Source organism: Rhizophagus irregularis, chromosome 24 (genome assembly GCF_026210795.1).
Source record: "Rhizophagus irregularis chromosome 24, complete sequence".
NCBI classification, from domain to species: Eukaryota; Fungi; Glomeromycota; class Glomeromycetes; order Glomerales; family Glomeraceae; genus Rhizophagus; species Rhizophagus irregularis.
Window position 1 is genome coordinate 2,226,328 of NC_089452.1, and position 20,356 is coordinate 2,246,683.

General features: G+C 26.5%; 5 protein-coding genes across 5 annotated transcripts; 4 read left to right on the top strand and 1 right to left on the bottom strand.

Annotated features, from left to right (window-relative positions):
- Positions 1-11: 11 nt before the first annotated feature.
- On the bottom strand, positions 12-251 carry OCT59_016181 (uncharacterized protein; the record flags this gene model as incomplete). The annotated part of the gene is made up of 1 exon (XM_066132303.1): positions 12-251. The coding sequence occupies one exon, from the start codon at positions 249-251 to the stop codon at positions 12-14; it is 240 nt and encodes a 79-aa protein (XP_066003299.1).
- Positions 252-3,283: 3,032 nt separating this feature from the next.
- On the top strand, positions 3,284-4,780 carry OCT59_016182 (uncharacterized protein; the record flags this gene model as incomplete). Its single annotated transcript, XM_025328919.1, has 1 exon — positions 3,284-4,780. The coding sequence occupies one exon, from the start codon at positions 3,284-3,286 to the stop codon at positions 4,778-4,780; it is 1,497 nt and encodes a 498-aa protein (XP_025164640.1).
- Positions 4,781-7,918: 3,138 nt separating this feature from the next.
- Positions 7,919-8,176, top strand: OCT59_016183 (uncharacterized protein; the record flags this gene model as incomplete). Its single annotated transcript, XM_066132304.1, has 1 exon — positions 7,919-8,176. The coding sequence occupies one exon, from the start codon at positions 7,919-7,921 to the stop codon at positions 8,174-8,176; it is 258 nt and encodes an 85-aa protein (XP_066003300.1).
- A 2,275-nt stretch (positions 8,177-10,451) lies between these two features.
- OCT59_016184 (uncharacterized protein) lies at positions 10,452-10,872 on the top strand (the record flags this gene model as incomplete). Its single annotated transcript, XM_025330988.2, has 3 exons — positions 10,452-10,502; positions 10,582-10,612; positions 10,694-10,872. The coding sequence occupies 3 exons, from the start codon at positions 10,452-10,454 to the stop codon at positions 10,870-10,872; spliced, it is 261 nt and encodes an 86-aa protein (XP_025164639.2).
- Positions 10,873-19,248: 8,376 nt separating this feature from the next.
- OCT59_016185 (uncharacterized protein) lies at positions 19,249-20,285 on the top strand. Its single transcript, XM_025328918.2, has one exon. It carries the CDS (start codon positions 19,421-19,423, stop codon positions 19,991-19,993), a length of 573 nt encoding a protein of 190 aa, XP_025164638.1. The 5' UTR covers positions 19,249-19,420; the 3' UTR covers positions 19,994-20,285.
- Positions 20,286-20,356: the final 71 nt, after the last annotated feature.

Consider the following 20,356-nt stretch of genomic DNA (forward strand, 5'->3'; position numbering starts at 1 on the left):
AGACATATTAATTAATTCATAATTGGTGTTATATGCATCATTAACCAAAAGTTCCAATTCACTAACTGATTTGCACACCCTAACAACTCAGTTATAACGTTATTATCCATAAAGACACCACAATAAATGCTTCTCAATTCAGAAAAACATTGTTTTGCTCCAGGAATATCAAGTATTTGATAATCAAATTGTCGAAACACCAAAATATGTGAATTTTGTATTTTCATTGATATAAATTCTGAGAAGTTCATTTTGTAAGATTTCATGTTTTTCATAATTATTAATTAAGTTAAAAATTATAATTTCAAACGTATTCGAATAAAAATATCTACAAAAAACTAATATAATTAAATAAAAGCTTTTCATATACTAAATATGTTAAATGAATTCCATGACTATTTAAGATATTCCTTGATTCATTGGATAAATGTGAAATTAATCAATTTATCTATCATCTCAATCTTTATTATGTGTTCCCAAGGGTTTTCCCGTAAAATTGGAATAATTATTTGACACCATGTTTTATTAACTAAAAGAGATGAATAAAGGGTGCTAATATTAAAACGCAATTCTCTGAATATCAAATAAAGAATATCATTGTTTAACTTGGGACATTTTTGTGACCATTTTATACTGTATGTCTGTGACACATTGTACAATTACGTTATGCGATTGCGTGCTCAATATTTATTTATACGATGATTTTCCGGTAATTATAACGTTTTTATTTAAAGGCTAGAAACTTTTAAATCTTTTTTGGGACATCTTAATGTACTGCACATTTTTAGCATATTTAAACTCTTTCAAAAAGGAGAACTATAAGCGGATTAAATTAGTCATCAATCAGCAAGATTTCAATCCGTTTTAATTTTCAAAATCGCCCACACGATAAGTCACGAAAAATTCACATGATAATTTACGTCATATCGGTGGAAACCGCAAAAACATAAATAAAAAAAATTGTTATTTGATTTTTTTCTACTACAAGACTGAGAATATGAAACACAATTAAGTTCGATAGCAAACCGAATAGATTGTTTTGTAGTTTGATATTTGGGGACCTCCACAGGAAAAGCTGGGACTCGGCCCAATCACATGATTTTGAAATTTTGCAATGATCATGTGCTTATAAATCTAACCGTATAACTGATAAGTTTTTTCGGCGAATTGATTTTTTTTACAAGATATTACAATAATTTTATTAAAAATAACAAATATATAAATTTCATGATTTTAATAAAAAGAAAATAAATGCTTGCAAATTTTCGTCCCAAGTTATAAAGACCGTTTTTGAGAAATCGCAAATGATCGTCAAAATCGATTGCGTAGTTTACAGCTGATTTCAGGACACTTTGCCGGCTGTCGGCAAATTGAAAAAATAACGAACACATGATTTAGCCAATATCACGTGATACCTGTTTTTGAGCTGATTGGCTACCTACAATCCGACAACCTGACAAGTCTCGGCCAAGTGCCCCGTTATGAAATCAACTGTAAACCTCGATTTTCTCGAAAATACGTAATCGGCCGAGCCCCGGCTTTTCCTGTGGAGGTCCATATTTATTAACACTATTAATAATTATTTTAGATAATTCTCATTTACTTAAATTCTTTATTCCAAAATGCATTGTTAATTTGGTTAATTTAAAAATGTCATGACAAGGCATTTTAAGTTCAATAAAAAAAATAATATAATAATAATACTTTTCATCATGAATTACGAATTACGGAAAGTTAATGGTTGATTCTGGATATTATGATTTTTCGGATTAAATAATTATATTTTAATTTCACCAAGGTAAACTACATTATACTATGCATTTATGTTGGCAAACTTAATTTTAATTTACGTCATCATACAAATATTTATAAATCTTTTTAAAATGTCTAATAATTTAATAGAATTTGTCCGGAGCGAAGCGAAAATAAATTATCTAGAGAGGGGTGATACAAAATGTTGTTCTGTTTGTCCACTCAGTCACGCGTGATTGGTTACATGTAAATTCTCGTAATAAAAGATCTTCCGCTCCAAACTTAACAACGGTCTCAAGAATCGTTTTCTAGTTTTGGTTAAATTTTGTTTAGTATTCTAATATAATATCTATAATTTTTAGAAATATTTATTTCGCCTCTTTATAACTGAATCTAACTGAATCTATTATGATATAAATAATTGTAATTTTTTCGTAAAATTATTTCTTTCTTTTATCTAATTTATAAATTTTTATTGATTGAAATAAGTTGTTATTAAATACCCTATACGATATAAAGAACTAAAAAAATACATATTCATGCCGTAATTACAATTTCCAATATAAATTCTGATAGCAAAAATACCATATATCAGTACATTGTAAACTTCTATGAAGGATTAGAAAGAGAATAAGCGTTTGGTAATTGAGAAAAAAAAAAATTCATATAAATTAATAAAAACTGCTTACTCTTCATACGTATCATTTTTTTGTCGGACTTTCTTCCTTAACCTGATTTATTTCATGGCTTTTATTTTACTTTTACCTTTTCATGTATCATAATTTTGATGATGATGAAAATCTTAAATTTTTCAAAAAAAAAAAACTTATATATATAGGAATTTTATTAGAATATCCTAATTATAACGAAATAGTTAAAAGTGTATCCATTTATAGAAATTGATATGGTCATATGAAGATATTTTAAAAGTTCATGGTTTTGGTTTATTGATTTATTGAGTACAATGGCTCAGGAATTTCTTCTCCATATAGATCCTTATACTTGAATAACTGTCGGTTAAATTAACCAGTACATTGATTTAATTTCCTTTAAGGGATTAATATGATCATTATGACATCACTACTACATAATAATATCAAATTTTCTGATTATCAAAGTTTGTGTGATAGTAAAATTATCTGACTTTTTGGATTACTAAATTAAGTAAATTGAATGATCTTTTTTCATAATCTTTCAAAAAATCTATTAAGGTTATGAATCTTATGATTATATGATTATATGCAAAGCTAATTGAATTCAAAAATTATTTATTTATTTTAATATATGACTGGAAAATGAATTCCGTTTTATTCACACAAATCATTGCATTGGTATTTTTCAATAATTTTATTACACGTTTCTTTGACTTGTATGGTATATTTTTTTCAAACGCCACTTTCTCCGTGTTACTGAAACTGTCACGAGATTACATATTTACTAACTATATATATATTCACAAGTTCTTAATATCCTAATGGTTCTTTTCGTTCCCAAAAGATATATTATAACCTTTTTAACTTTTTTAACAAAGATGGTAGTAACTGATAAAGACTGTCTTCCACTTATATTTGAAGAACTTCATGATGATAGACGTTCCCTGTATTCTTGTCTATTAGTTAATAGACTTTGGTGTAAAACTGTCGTTCCAATTTTATGGAAGGATCCATGGAAGTTCTTAAATAATCTCAAGGATTTTAATAGAGATAAGCTATTTCTCAATACTATTCTTTTACATTTATCAGAAGAATCAAAAAATTATTTAAGAAATCAGGATAGCATTAATAAATATATAAACATACCTCAACAACAACAAACTCCATTATTTAATTACATTCACTTAATTAAATATATTAGAAAAAAATACCAATGTTTGAATGTCAAAAATATTTGTTATCAACCCTTTTATGATAAATGTATATTGGAACAAGAAGTTTATAAACTTTTTATCGATAAATGCACTTCCCTTAAATTTTTAGACATCACTGATATTAAGTGTCCGATATACGAGTATCCCGGAGCCGCGGCTAATCTTTCACGTATTAAAGAATTACAATGTAAAAGTTGTGATGATGAAGAATTCTTCTATGGATTAACTAAGATGTGTAATTTAATAGAAAAGCTTTGTATTTTATATACAAGTTCGAATCCTGGCCTTGCTAAATTAATAGAAATACAGAAAAATTTAAAATACATAAAAATTTCGGTTAATAGAAATTTTAACATGATGATGAAGTGGGAAGACAAATGTCAAATGATTGACCAAGCTATAATTAAGCATTCTAATAAACTTATATATTTAGATATTCCGATTGAAAGTATAAGTTTATCCTTTTATATTAATTTTTTTCCAAAATTAATCAATTTACGAACATTTATATTAGATGGTAATATGTTATTTGATACAGGATTAGAAGATCAATTAGTTTTTTCATCATATACAAAATTACAAGTAATTCATTTAGATTGTGTATCATTTTCTACGGCGAAAAGAATAATACAAAATACTGAACGTAATCTTCAAATAATTTGGACGAATAATATTTGTTACAGTACGGTAGAGTTAGTAGATCAATCAAGAAATTTTATTCAGATAATCTATCAAAATTGTCCTTATCTTAAATATGTTAAATTTTCATTAAAAGGTCAATATTTTGAAGAAATTAAACAACTTTTAATAAATTGTAAATTTTTAGAAGGTTTATATATTGACGTGGATAATCAAATTAATAATTATCTTAATGGGGATGAATTATTAGATATATTAATTAAATTTGCTCCAAATAGTCTTTTTAAATTACAACTTAATTTTTTCGAATTCAAAACGAAAAATTTTGAATCATTTTTTAATAAATGGGAAAAACGAAAATCTTTATGGTTATATTTAAATAACGTAAAATTGGATGAAGATTATAAGATTGAATTTAAAGATTTGATCAAAAAATATGAGAGTGAGGAAGTTATTAAGAAGTATGAATCTGATGATTATTTAAATTTTATTAATGATTATACAGAATTTATAACATATTAAAAAAATATGGTTCAACATATAATAACTCTCATCGTTGAAACAGGAGCAGAGGCGGGTGAATAGGAATGTTTTATAATCATATTAAATAAGTAATTAAGTGATTATAAGAGTAGTATTAATTAACGATGTACTTTTAAATATTCGCAAATAGCTCTCAAATATTATTTTTTTTTTTTTGAAAATTGATATTTATTTATCCACGGCGTCTAGTTTTACGTTAGGTTAGGTAGAGGTTGGTTAGATGTTTATCAGTTTATCAGTCATATACTTGAGATTTTTTTTGTGCGACCATATATTTATTTTTTTTAATCAATAAAAGTTTCTCTTTTTTTCGTGATAAGATAGGTTATTGTACGTGAGCGAACAACTTTTTTTATATTTAACAAATTACGATTGGATCGGAACCGTTGTCGTTGTCACAAATTCTGATCATTTTGAGCCAATAATACCTAATATTTCTTTAATTACAGTTTTTTTTTTAGATGAACTCAATTGGCGTAATGTTATCTGAAATTTGAATTTTTTTTAATGAACCTCGATTAAGGCAGGGTTCTGATTTCAACTGACGGAATTTTCATAGTCAGTGAGGTATTTTTCACAAATTAATATTTTTTTTCATCTTTGTGCATGACGTGTGATAAATTTAAACTCTAACATTTATTAATTTCCTTAAATTTAGGCATCTGTTTAAAATAATTCTTTTATAAAAATTTTTTGCATCACACATTAACAAAATTTTGCAATGTCATAACGTTTAGCTTGGTTCGTTATCATGTCCTCTAATATTTTATTTTTCTCTTATTAACTAATTCATTCTCGTTCCCCTTACATAATAGTGCTTTTCGGAAATATTGTGCTTACTCGTCATTTGTATTAATGATTAAGTACTATAGCCCTACTTACGCGTAATATCATACCATACACAACCATCACAAGGATGTGCCCACGAGTTTACTAAACATAAGCATCTCGCGCATAGAATCATATCGCCCTCCCGTTCACTACCTCCCTCTTCCATCATTGTCGCACATTCTCACCACGAGATTAGGGAAAGAAATTAAGGAACAGGGGAATGAATAATTTTATAAAGTTTATAAATCCTAAGCCTATCTTAGATTTACCTTTAGAACCCAATTTATACTAAGAAGTGGGGTGTCTAGAAACTCATAGCTATTTTCCTACTAACCCTTGCACATGGAGCTTTACTGTATCTTTACAGAAATATATTTCTTATTCCTTTTTTATGTTACCGCATTGGCGTATATTAAAGAACAATGAAATTTTTTTTTCACTTTTTTTTGAATTTTTGAATTTTTTATTTTTTAAGCCGAAAAGTGATTTTCTAAATTCTAATTTTCTTTTTAAATTATCTTTATAGGCTAATAAAATTTACCTCTTGGACTATTTATTTATGTTAATCACATTGTGGGCTTGTATGATTTAGCACTAATAAACAATAAAACATTGGTACGAAATGTGCTGTAATATTTGTCATAAATAATTAAATATGCTATAATAATGACATATATATAAGTAGTGTTCGCTCCCGTAAAATTACTGTCATTACTATTATATCACGTGTACAATCATTATCTGTTATTATTGGTCGGGAATCATGCTGATTTTGACGGATAGACATTTTTATTTTCATCGGTCTTAATATACCCTTTTGTTTGACTGGCGCAGTAACCTAGTTATGACTTTCCCAGCGTAACCTGAAAAAAATGTCACGAAAAATCACGTGACATTTTTTTGTCACAACCGTCACACCCCACTGCGCTTCCATTTTCTATAAGTATCTGAGGGACTCGGTTTTTTTCGAGTAGGTAAAAACTTATTCGTCACACATTATTCGTCACATGTGCGCCACACTTAATTTTAGTCAAGTTGCGTAATGCCGGCCATTTCGTGACATTTTTTTCAGGTTACGCTAGGGAAGTCCCTAGTTATTGATGTGTCATTCCTGCTAGGGTGACCGATATTTTACCTAACCAATAACTATAATTTATTTATGCTTTTTATTACACATGTACAAATCATTTTTTTTTCTTTTCTTTACTTCAACAAATATTTTTTTAGTTCTTTAAAGTAAACTTACGTTCATGTTTTTTTTACTGCTAATATAAATGTATTGGTAGTAGTAACTAATAAATTTTTACCTGATATTCTAGCTCAGACTATAGATGCCAAAAGTTAGTCATTAACTGGTTTGTTTATTATAATGCAAATTTATATATTTGTTATTATCAGTTAGTATGTTTGATTCATGTTGTTATATAGCCCTTGTTTAACTCTTAAACAGTGATAAATCAAATGACTCAGGACATTAGCCATGTAAGGCTAATTGACAAATAATATAGTCATTTGTTTAATCAATCAGAATGAAAAAAAAATTATTTGTGTTATTTTAATAAATTTTTTAAAAAAAACTCATTTTTTTTTATTAAAATTCCGCAGTAAAAAATTTTTTAACAAAACACTAACTACACGCCGGGGAGAGGCTACCCAACAAAATTTAGCGATCACGTGATTTTTTCTCTGTCACATCACATTTTATCATCACATTGTGCGTAACGTAACCATAACACTTAGAAAAATTAGAAAAATAAAAAAAATAAATAAAGTTTTTTTTTTTGTAACAACTTAGAAAAAAAAGGAAGTTTTTATAACAACTTAGAAAAAAAGGGGATTTATTTTTTTTTTAAGACAATTATAAAAGAACAAAGTAATATAATTATACAGTAATTATGGTAACTACGCCATGGGAAAAACTTCTGATTAGATAACTCGTAATCACCAACACTTATATTTCCATATTTGGCTAAATATGAGAAACCAAGCTTTGTAGTAGTGTATTATTGCGTCACAACAAGCTAATGTATCCGGAAAGATATGTATATACCGTACCTTAGACTTAAACTTTCTTAAACTGTTGATCATTTCTTTTCTCTTGACAAGTTTTCACCCGTTGTAATGTCTACTTCGGAAATTCCTTTTCTTGTTAGGTTATCTTTTATGTAGTAAAAGAATTATGATATTCATATATACTAAATTGTAGATAAAGCAATCTCCTCTTATTTCGAAGATAAACCACCTTATGGTCGTATGATAGCTTCCTCGAAAATGAAGCCATTAATTATGGAAGACGAAGATGCTGAACTTCCATCAGTTTGGCGAAAAAGATTTTTGACAGCACTGAAGGAAATAACTGATGATGATACAAAAGATGAACAAGTGCGATATATTGCAGACCTTTTAAGTAAACAGGTATTTCATAATCTTTTCTTAAGCACAACACAGGGGGGTGTCGTTCCTCTAGCTTGCAAGAGCTTGGAGATATCATTTCTCCTAAAACTGTGTATGGTGTGTCGTTCCTCGCGCGTTGCACAAACCTAGGGGGGTGTCGTCCTTTGTTTTTGCAAACAGTCCTATGGGGGTGTCATTCTTCTTTGGACTCCTGGGGGTGTCGTTCCTAGTGCAACAAAAGAAAAAAAAATTCTAGGAATTCTATAATAAATAAGAATTGCTAATAGACCTTTTTTTGACTAAGAAATTAACCGCAACCAATGCAAGTATTTGGAAAAAGCTAAAAATGGAAAAAAAATCGCAAGTCATCTGAAGCTTAACTTCATTATAAAAAGGTTTGTACTTTGAATTATACAAATTGAATCAGGTTATATTTATTAGTAACTTTTTATAGTTTATATTCATATTCAACTCGCAGATTGAAGCGTTAGGTGTTGTAACATTCAAGCCCGTGATAAAGCAGTTACGGAACGATTTCCCAACATCCGTTTTCCTGACGTAACCTTTTCCCGACAATGATTTCCCAACATTATCCTGAAAGACAAAATCCTGACATGATATTTTCCCGAAATCAATTTACGAAAAATGATTCACAAAAATACTTAATTTAACTGCAAAAAAAAAATATAAAAATAAAATTTTTTATTATATTTACCTAATTTACTTTTTGTATAATATTTTCTTAATTCTTTTTTATTAAATGAAAAATGAATTTATTATTTTACAATTACATTTATCACGTAATTTATCTTAATTGAGACAATTGTTTTTTTGAATACAATTACAATTTCACATTAAACATATTAAATTAAAATTACGTAATTTATTTTTTTATTTATATTAAATTAAAAAGATCTGAACTAAAAAAGAGATTGAAAAAGATGTTAAATCAACAATTGGTAATTGATCTTCTGTGGCAGATTGCAGATTGCAGATTGCAATCATTGTATCATCATGAATGGCCGAAAATGAAACATGATTAGTAAGCTTTTTTTTTGTTTAATTAGAAAAAAAAATCCAATTAAAATTTCATTAACCGGAACTGTATTAGCGCTCAAATTGGCCATGAACGTAAACGTGACCCGACAACTGCGCAATTCAAAATTATTTATACAGGTCAAACGTAACGGTAACACATTAGAGTTCCAATCCGTCATCCGACGGATAATCACATTTTGACAGTTGTACGCTCATTTAATTAATATAAAAGAGCATTTTTTTTTTAAGGATATCCTAAGAGCATAATACAGTATATAATTTAATAAATAAACTTTTTTTTCAAAAATGAAAGTGAGGAGAAATTAGGAACGGATTAAAATATCATCCGACGGATGAAAATTTCAATCCGACTAAGATTTCACCCCATTTATTTTATGTTCAATTAATTAAATAATGCATAGTCTGATCACCTTACATCGAATGCAGTTCCTAAATTATAAATTATGAAACATAAATGTCTCTTTCCAAAAATAAATGAGAAGAGATTGATCATCCGTCGGATGACGGATTGGAACTCTATAACACATGAATTTTTTAACAATTACTTTCTAGATAGAAGATTATTTTTACCCAGTTTATTTTGTATATCTATCTGTAAAGCATTTGTTAATTTTAAAAAATTTAAAATTTGCTATTATTGTTAAAAACTTATATACCCAACCAAAGTTACATTTTCACAAATTGAATTCGGAAAATGTTATGTCAGGATTTTGTCTTTTGGGATATTTATCGTCAGGATAATGTCCTTGAGCATTGAAAAAATGATGTTTTATTAATATTAAAAAAATTACATAAATATAGTAATACAAATTAATATAATGCTTGGTTTAATATTATTCCCCAATAAGTCAATTTCTAAGTTATAATTTTAATAAGTTCTAAGATCTTCATAATTCCTTTTTGCGTTGTGCTAAATTTTTACCCTGTTTATAAGAAAATGATTTTATAAAGATATTTTTTAAGTGTTTTCAAACCTCAATTTTTGAAATAAAATCTTTTCTGGTTGTGACCTTTTCTTCTGGACACTTTAACAAATATAAAAATAAAAATAAACTAAACCCAAAAAGAACTATGTAATACTAAACATTACATATGAATCAGTTTATGAAATCAAAGTAATCCCTTAATCGAACATATTTGATAGTTTAACGTCATTCCGGACCGCAGTAAATAAAAATACTTTAAAAATTTTATACACATAAACTAAATATAACACTGCGCCACATAATTATTAAATGTACTAGATGATTCTGACATTACAGTGTACTGGAATTAGCACGGACATTGCAGACTATTCAAGCTACTAACGAGCTTGATCAATATATTAAAGCTGTATAACCTGGCATGGTTTACACAAACCTTCTAGATGAATATTCTTGAAATTGTCAACCCTGCTAAATGTTCTGAGCAAGATGATGTAAGCATTATAAATTCTTCATGATATGATTTCAATCATTGTAATATACTAACAATAATTTAATGATATTGTATTGCAGGAATCTACAAAACCCGATGAAGGAACCATTGGTACGAAAAATTTTATACAAGGCTTTATTAATCTTTATTTAACTAATAAAAAATATTTTCTTTGGTTGTTGAACTATCTAGCTAAATTGTTGGCACAAATATTACAAAATAAATCCAAAAAAGCTTGTAGTTTAACGCAAGATGAAGGTCAAAGATTGTTATTAAGGGAACGCCGGTTATCAATTGAAGAACGCGAAGTAAAACTTGAGCGCGAAAGGATAGAACCAATGAAATTAAAAAAAGAGCTTAATATAAATTAGTCATTATAAATATAAATTAGTTATTATATCGGTAGCGGAGATTTTATGTTGCAAATTAAGTTTCGAAATTCTTAAAATAGTTTGCGAAACTAATTCTGTAAACCACCTTTGCTCTAAACAATGTGTATATTTCAGGTGATTGGTTCACATGATTTAGTTTAATCACATGATCTAACTTTAAAACTTCATGCGCTTTACATTTGTCCGGAGATTCTTCTAGGTGTCCGGACTTGATTTTTCGGTGAATATTAAGAATATCAGGCATTATATTTTTCATTAATTCATAGAACTTTCCAGAACAAATAGACCAGTCTACACTGTTACATGTGATAAATGTGAAGACTCTGAATTATTGTGCGAAAAATTTTTATTGATACACGCAAAAAAATAAATATAATGGTTCGGAATGCAATATGCTAACGTTCACAGGCTATCATACACGATTATTTTTTCGAACGATAACCCTCTATCATAGTCCTCCTCTCCTCTCCCTATAAGAAATATGTACACGGAAAGGATATGTTTTGTATACATTTTATGTACGTTTCTATAGATTCCGTATACAAATTCCGTATATTTAATAAGCAATTCATTTTTGAACATTTTTTAAAAAAACTAATGTATACGGAAAAAATTAATCATGCGGAATGTATACGGAATTTTTAAACTTAATATTTTTAGAAGATAATTTTACAAGAATCCCGTATCATAACACGAGATCACGTGATTGTTTATTGATTTGTTATGATACGTTTTTTTTGATCTTCCGATCTTCCTTTCTGTCTTTCCTTTCCTTTCTCTTTTCTCGTCTTATTTTTGTTATTTTTTCTAAAATTTTCTTCTTTCTTCATCACCCCCCTTTTAAAAAAAAATTTTTTTTTCGTACCTCACTTTAAAAAAGTTTTTTTTTCATCACTCTCCCTTAAAAAAAAAATTTTTTGATTTTATTCTTTTATTCCCACTCTTCTTTTTTTTTAAAAAAAAATTTTCTTCTTTCTATTTCTATTTCCTCTTTATAAAAAATTTTTTATTTTTCTAACTTTGACGTCCTCCCCTTTAAAAAAAAATTTTTTTTAACTTTCCTAACTTTGTTACCCCTCTTTTTAAAAAAATATTTTTTTTGATTTTATTTATATTTATTCCTTTTTTTATTTCATAGGCCAGCAGATTTTTTTTTGTGAGAAGATTCAGTTTTCTTTTTTCTTTTTTGTAGATTAGTTTGGGAGTCCTTTCCTTTTTGTAGGATGGTTCAGGATTTTTTCTTTTTTTAGGTCAGTTCAAATTTCTTTTTTTTTTTGTAAGTTGGGTTCAGATTCTTTTCTTTTATAGGTTATTACAGTTTTGTTGCTTCGGAGTCTTCTTTTTTTGTAGGTCAGTTTTGGATTTATTTTGTTGTTTTGGTTTCTTTTTCATCAGACACTTCATAATTCTTTTCCTTTATGTAGGTCAGACATTCTGGAGTTCTCTTTCTTTTTTTGTAGGAATGCTAACCTTTGGTGACTTGGATGATTGCAGATACTATATGAGGAGGGGGTTTTGTTCCAATTAAGTTAGACGTTCTTATGTTTCTTTTTTTTTTTGTTTTTTTTAGGTTATTTGACTCCAAATGAACCTGAACTTGTAGATAATTTTGGTTGCAATAGGTGGTTTTAATAAGCAGGGAATTTTCATAATATATTTGTATTTTGTTTATTTTTTATTTTTTATTTAATTTAATAAAGTAAAATTAGATTTATGAAAATACAATTATAGTAAACTGTAATACAAATAATACAAATAGTAAATTCAGTGACCAAATCGTATAAATTTCGTGATAAAATCAGTGATCAAATCATGTAAATTCCATATGAATCCCGTGTAAATTCCGTATCCAAACCATATTTTTTAGTGATACGGAATTGTGCATTTTTCCGTATCCTATTATGATACGTTATTTCTAAGGAAAAAAATCGTATGAAAACTTTATAAAAAAACGTATCCAATTTTTTTATAGGGTCTGACTCATCATCCACGCATGTCCTATTCTTTAACAACCCAACGATTATACCAAGAACCTTCCTCACACACTTTCGTAATGTTTGGTATTTTTCGGAGCTCTCATCCAAAAATTCTTCGGCAAATTCGATGCTGAAGGCGCAGTATATGTTGATGAAAGCTGCGCTCAAATGATGATGATTTAAGAACACTTTAATTTAATTATCCGTCCAAAAGTATATATAACCGAGCTATATCATTTTGTAATTTATTTAATTCCATAGTAGCAATGTTTGAAATTTCTAAAGATTTTTCCCAAAGTTCACTGACAGCCCACGCCCAAATTTTCCAATATTAAGACATGACGTCGTGGAGTGTCCTTAACCTAAGGTGGGGGTGTAGACCTTTAACCTAAACTGAGGTGTACGATTAAATTTGATGAATTTCATTGGTCAAGTTTCGTTTTGTGTTTATCTTAAAAAAATTTTCGTGATGTTTTTTCGCGCGAAGAAATATTTATCTTATATAAAAAATTCTTGTAATATAGTGTTTTTAAGAAAAAGAGCAAAGAAATATTTATCTAAAATAACTTTCATAATTCTTACAATTTTTATTTCATTTATAAAATTTGTTGTAAATACATTATTTAATATTTTTTTTTTTTTAAAAAAAAGATAAATAGACCATATTTTTGAACTAAATATACAAAAATTTATATATTTTAGGTCTTTTACTAATAAAACATGACTAAAGAATTTTTTGTAAAACTTCTATGAAAGCTTTTGGGACCTTTGAGCTTAACACTAATAATATATTTTTACTTTTTTATCCTAAGTTTTCAATAAAAAATATTTCAGTAAATTTTATATTTAAAAAATTACTTCAACCGTGAAATAAAAATAAAAATGTAAACAATAATAAATTAATAAATAATAAATTAAAAAAGAAAGTGAAATATCATCTTATTATATATACCAAATCTTATCGTACACCCCAGTTTAGGTTAAAGGTCTCTCGACTCTCTCGCCGTCGTGATTGTCCATATTACATCATCATGCACGTGACAAGAAAGTATATCCGAATTTAACGAATTTTATATAACAAAGCCCGTTACAACCTCTGGGTCCAAGAGGACGAGTGGTTACCAGCTCCCTTCTCCCCTTTATAAATAGTCCAACTTTCATTAGGACAATACCATAGTCTTCTACAAAAAGTATCATTCCGTCTATGACAGTATTTACAGACGGCATTTTTCAAAATGAAAGATCAATAGTATAAATTATCGTGAAATTATTTTTACAGGATTTTTTGTTACCCTTTGTTATTTTTTTCTTTTAATATCCCTGATAGAACTGATCATGCCTAAATAGTTCGAGGTTTGTTTTTTTTAGGCGGTACGCCTTACTCGTGGGATTAGGTTTCAACTATTAGAATGTTTAGTTTTAATTTAGAGTGATTGCTACATGGTGTTGTACCTTCGTTCTGTCGTCATGTTAAAAATAAAAATAAAAATAAAAAAAAGCCCGTTAGATACAAGCAAAAGAATGGCTGAGTAACGGACTCATCCCAATACTATAATAATACTTTATTTAATAAAACAAGATGGTTGCTAGAACTAACAACTAATACATAAAAAAATTGCGAATATATCGTTGTTATATGACGCAAGTACAAGTAAAAACCTATTAAGAATTTGGATATGAATACTACTATAACATCTTCGTTGGATGTCTCATTAGCAAAGGTTTTTCTGCGGGATAAATTTAAAGGAGGAAATCATTACTTACTTCACTTTTGATGGAACGTGTTGAATTTTGAATAATCGGTTTCATTCAAACAATAATGTTCAATAATTTTTTACATATTCATTTCTGGCCTGTTTTACTGACAAATGTTTTATTGACAATTTCACCAAAAAAAGTGTCATTTCAACAAAAAAATTAAATTATTCTTCTTTTTCCAGTTTTGTTCATCACAGCTAAAATGACTGATTTGTAATAAAAGATTTAAAAAATTTGGGGGTTAAGTATTAATAATAATCACTAAATTAGGAACAATACTAAAAAGATATACGATAAGACATAATAATATGGTTATTTTTTTAAAAAGGAAAAGATTTATATTTAATTTTTATTATAACATTCAAAAATTACCATATACATACATATTACTGTATGTTGATGAAATGATATTCGGTGTAAGTAATTGTCTATGAATTGAATGTACCCTTTTATTGGTTCTATAAATTTAAAAAGAAATGATTTGACAGCATATTATGCTGATTCCTTTCATAAATAGATCATCATGATTTCTTTAATGAACGCACTGTGAATTTTTTTTTTTAAAAAATGCCACTTTACTAAAAAAGAATCATTCAACTTTTTATAAATATTAATATGATGATGATGATTAGAAATTGAGATCGTCAATAATTTAAAGTCCCCAAGGTTTTATCTGTTATAGAATTTTTAATATTAACGTTAATTAAAAGAAAAAAAAAAACAAATTAGAAATTTTAAGTTTATATTTTATATTAGAATTGCAGAAAAAATACAGAAGAAATGTTTAATCATTTACTACATTTAAGGATTTAGTATTTTAATAATTTGAAAATAATTATAATTATCTTAAATTTTATTTCTCGATATAATATAATTGATACCTCGATAAATTTTTTTGAAACATCTAGGAAATAAAAATTTCACGTCATATTTGTCATATTCGTCATATTTGAACATCAAACATCAGACCGTTCAAAAAAAAAAAAGAGTTGCAAATTACGTGATCGGTGATGTTAGACAACCCTTTTCCACGCTATTACCCATTAAGATGATCATTATTGATAAACTCATTATGGTAGAGGTAAATCGCCACATTGGTGCCACAGTTGTTACAACTTTATTGATGTAACATTTCTGTTTTGCGCGCTTTTATCATGTACAAAAAAAAAATCTTTTTTTAAAAAAAAAGTATTTATTTTTTTAATAATAATAATAATAATAATATATTATTTAAAAAAGATTGTGATGATTTTTAATTTAATGCTACATTTTAATAAATTTTTTTTTTTTTAATAAAATAAAAATATATATATATCTGTTTAACTTTTACTTTATAAATTTAACGCTATATTTTAATAAAATTCATTTATTCATTTATTTTTTTTTAAAAAAAACTTATGTTAATACTGTACTTTTTAATTTTTATATTTTAAAAAAAAATTAAATCGCAAAAACTATGTTAAAAAATGGTTGATTTAGCTGTAAATCCTGAACGCGTTTGTGGGGGTTATTAGATTATTAATTATAATCGTATCAAGATGATCATTATTGAATATGTTACAAAAAAAAAAAATTAATGAATTTATTTATGAAAAAAAAAAATCAAAAAAAAATATATTAAATTATTTTTTTTAGAATGAAAAAAAATAATTATGATTAATTATTAAATTCCTAAATTATTTTAAGTAAAAATATCTAACTAACATTTATTTTATTATTATTTTAAATTCAAATCATTTTTTATTAAATAAATCCGCGATCTTTTTGAATGAACAAATACGTCACACGAATTAAATCGTAATTCGTAACCTATTTCAACTTTAAAAATTACTAATATATCTATATCATTATTCATTAACAAACATTTTTAAAATTGCGGATGCAAATTATTTCACAAAATTAGCCATCCGAAAATTTTTTTCTTTCATGCTTGATATGAATAATTCAGTGATATAAATTGGGAAACGTAATAAGGCGAAAATCATTTTTAAGTTAGGCGCAGTACTTATTATTATTTTACCCCCCTAGAAAATCATTTGATCATTTTAACTTGGTTAATTTTAATTGGCCATTATATATATACAATTTATGCTAGGTCACGTCATATCGTCATATGACTAACTATGCTGTACATACTACATAACGATTATAACGTGTCTACATAAAATGTAAAGGACAAGGTCATATTGTCAACAACGTCAAATAGTGCGCATATGAATGTACAGTACGGTCTATATTTTATGCGTATAAAAATTTTTTTGAAGGTATTGCTGTTCAAGACATACTTTCTCTATCGTTAATTAAACTAATTTATTAGTAATCAAGATTTTTTTCAAAATTTAATAAGAATACTTATTATGTTAGGTTATATTGGGTTAAAAATATCAATAAATTAATAAAATGAGGCGAAATTAGTTTATGTTATCAATTAAACTAATTTAAGCATATACCTTATATACCATCTAATAATCAGCCAATACATTTTGAATATTACGATTAAATTTATATAATTCATATGTAAAAAAAAAAATTATATGTAAAAAAAATGGCGTTCAAATTCAAAAAATGCTTAAATTTTCTTCCTCTAGCCGGAATTACATAATGTCGGCTGTAATTATCAAAAAAGGAATGCACATTGTGACACAAAAGTACGATAGATGAACTTCTATTTACGTATTAGTATGATGAAACACGGATTAATAATGTAGTACGGATTCATGCAAAATATTGTAATATCTTAATAATAATCACGCCCGTATAATAAAAAAAATAATAATAATAAAATTAAAAGTAATATTTAAGTTTCTTAGCGCTCTCATTCAAGAAAAAATCAAATGTAACTAATACCAATACACGACACGACGTTCTAAAACTATATAACGGGGAGTTCAACGGTAATTATACCTAATTCTTAATTCAAAAAAAAATATAATACAAAAACGTTACATCTAATACTCAACGTGTTACCATAACGTAGATCTTATCTTTTATCTTATCGGACCGAATTTTATTATGGTTAAAAAACTTTAACATTAACTTAGTTAGAAAGAAAGACATAATAAAATTTAATCTTAATAAATTATAATATGATAATTTCTTTTTTATTAGAATTCATATGAACAATATTAAAATATTACATGCATTTAATTTTTTTTTTTTTATTAAATTTTTTAGCATAATATTAATTCAGAATAAACGTTACCTTATTAATTGATAATCAAAATAAATATGCTTGAGGATCAAAACTTCTTGCGCCATTCCGCCTTTACCGTGAAAGTTAAAAATCTTTAATTTAGGTACAAAGTAAAGATTGCTATTTGATTTTCTTCGGGCAGCTGGAATCAAAAATGTGGCTAAAATTGTGGTTATTAGGAGATTTTCCATTTACGTACTAGTAAAATTAATTCGGTCAAATATAAATTCATTATATTTTTATAAGTTTTTGCTTGAAAGACATTATAAAAAACATATCGTGCATTGTAGGTTGTATAGTAATTATAATATAATAATAATCATATAGCGAAAAAATGGTAAATATATAGTTTACTGCACATTAAGGAAATTAAGTTTCTGTAAATCTACAAGAAATATAAAAGATGAGATTCTAAGAAACATATCGGAGAATATCCTCGTACCTAATTATCACTTCTTGAATGTTTCATCCGAAATTTAAAAAAAAAAATTACAATGTCATAAAAATAGCAACCAATTAGGTACTTTTATCTCATTCGAGTCGAATAAACCGATAATCGGCCTTGACTTTTTTAGAACGGGCTGTTAACACAATTAGAAAGTACAATTTTATATAGGAAAAAATAAACAACCCTAATCTAACTTTTTATGTATTAATATTTCTGCATCTAATATTTCTTATGTTATCATAATAATTTCCGGTTATTGTTAAAATTTTTTAATTCCAGAATTCACGGTCTGCAATGTAAAATCTCTTGTAACGATATTCTTAAACGATTTTAAATTGAAACGCTTCGAACCTCCTTGGTTACAACAAATTCCAAAATAGAAAAGTTCCAACAAAGAATACTTTCATGTTGGTTTCGCAATTTTATTCAAAGTAGATCGTAAATTTTACTAAAGCGGTTATGATATTACTGTAAGACGTTACATATACAGCTGTAATAAGATGATCAGTATTTCCCTCGTGACAAATTTTTTTATAAATTCGGATATACTCTAAGCCGATATATACCTAAGAAAAAATATAATTATAAGATTAAAGACGATACAAAATTTTAAATATTATAAATACATTTAATATACTGCATTGTTATAAATGGATAAATGGGCTTAATAATTTATTCATATATTATAAAGATAAAAAAAGTTAATATTTATAACGTAATTTTGCATATCTTAAAATGATTCTATAAAGAAAATAAAGACGTGTGATACAAAATACAAATTATCGTCACACCTAAAATGATAAACGTTCAACTTTATACTTAATAGAAGAATCTGACGGAAGATTTGAAAATCATAATTTTCGCGTGACACCGTAATTTTCGTGTGGCACCTGCGCACAGGAAAAAAAAAATAATTTTATAGTTAGTTGTTTTATTGTTTTTTTTACGTATAAATATTGCATCTAAAACCTCCTTCTTTCGAAAAAAATCTTTTGCAAAGAAATAACAAAAATCAACTTGATAATTTCCTAAGCAAAAGATAAAAAAAATTAAATTAAATTCTCATAATTTTCTCATATTAAATTAAAAATAAAATAATAAAATCCTCATATTTTAAATTTTTTTTATTCTTCACCAATTTATTAATTCATCATGAGCGTAGCACATTTAGAAATTCTTACTGATTCAAACAACTTTCAATCTTCTCATATTAATTCTGCATCGCAGAGTATTTTCCATGATAATATAAATTACGATTATTCTCAACAAACAGATTCTATTACCATCCCATCTCAATTATATTCTGAACAATCTTATTTTATGAATCAAAACGATTTATCAAATCAACAATATTCAATCAATCAACATTTACTTCAAAGTATACCGATTCATCCAACCAAATTTTTTTATCAGCCACCAAATGATCCTTTCAATTATCACATTAAATGTGAAAAAGTTTCTAACCAATCATTAAATAAGTCAATTAATAAACAATTAAAAGAAAATGAATATACGTTCTTTTATTTACAATTAAGTGACTATCAATCTTATCAGATAACATGCGAAATGTTTACTCCTTCTTCGATTAATAATTATTTGAATAAAAATATTTATGGTATCGAAGTTGAACAGATACAAGAAGAGCTTGCTATATTTACACCTTATCACAAAGAAAATCTTAAATCCTATTTAACACAATACCTAAGTTATTATATACTTAATTAATTAATTTTGAACATTATTATTAATTACACTATCTAATATAGAATTTTAATAGTTAATTTGTATAGTTATATAATTAGATATTTTAATTAATTTAATTTGAACAATAATTTTGTCATTAGATTTAATCTTGAAAACATGTTCCATATATAAAATTAATAATTTCATGTTATCAAGTTAATAAAACAATAAAACCTTTTGTTAATCTAGACTATTTTAATTAGATTTTATTTAGATTTTTTTATATCGATTTCAATATTATTACTAATACCTAATGATCGTCATCTTAATAAAAAGCTTCTCATATAAAGAAGATCCAAAAATGGAAACTTTAAAACTTTATTCGATTATCATAGCCAAATAAAT

Excerpts from the sequence above, each read along its gene's own strand:
- OCT59_016185 (XM_025328918.2), top strand. The coding sequence starts at position 19,421 with ATGAGCGTAGCACATTTAGAAATTCTTACTGATTCAAACAACTTTCAA.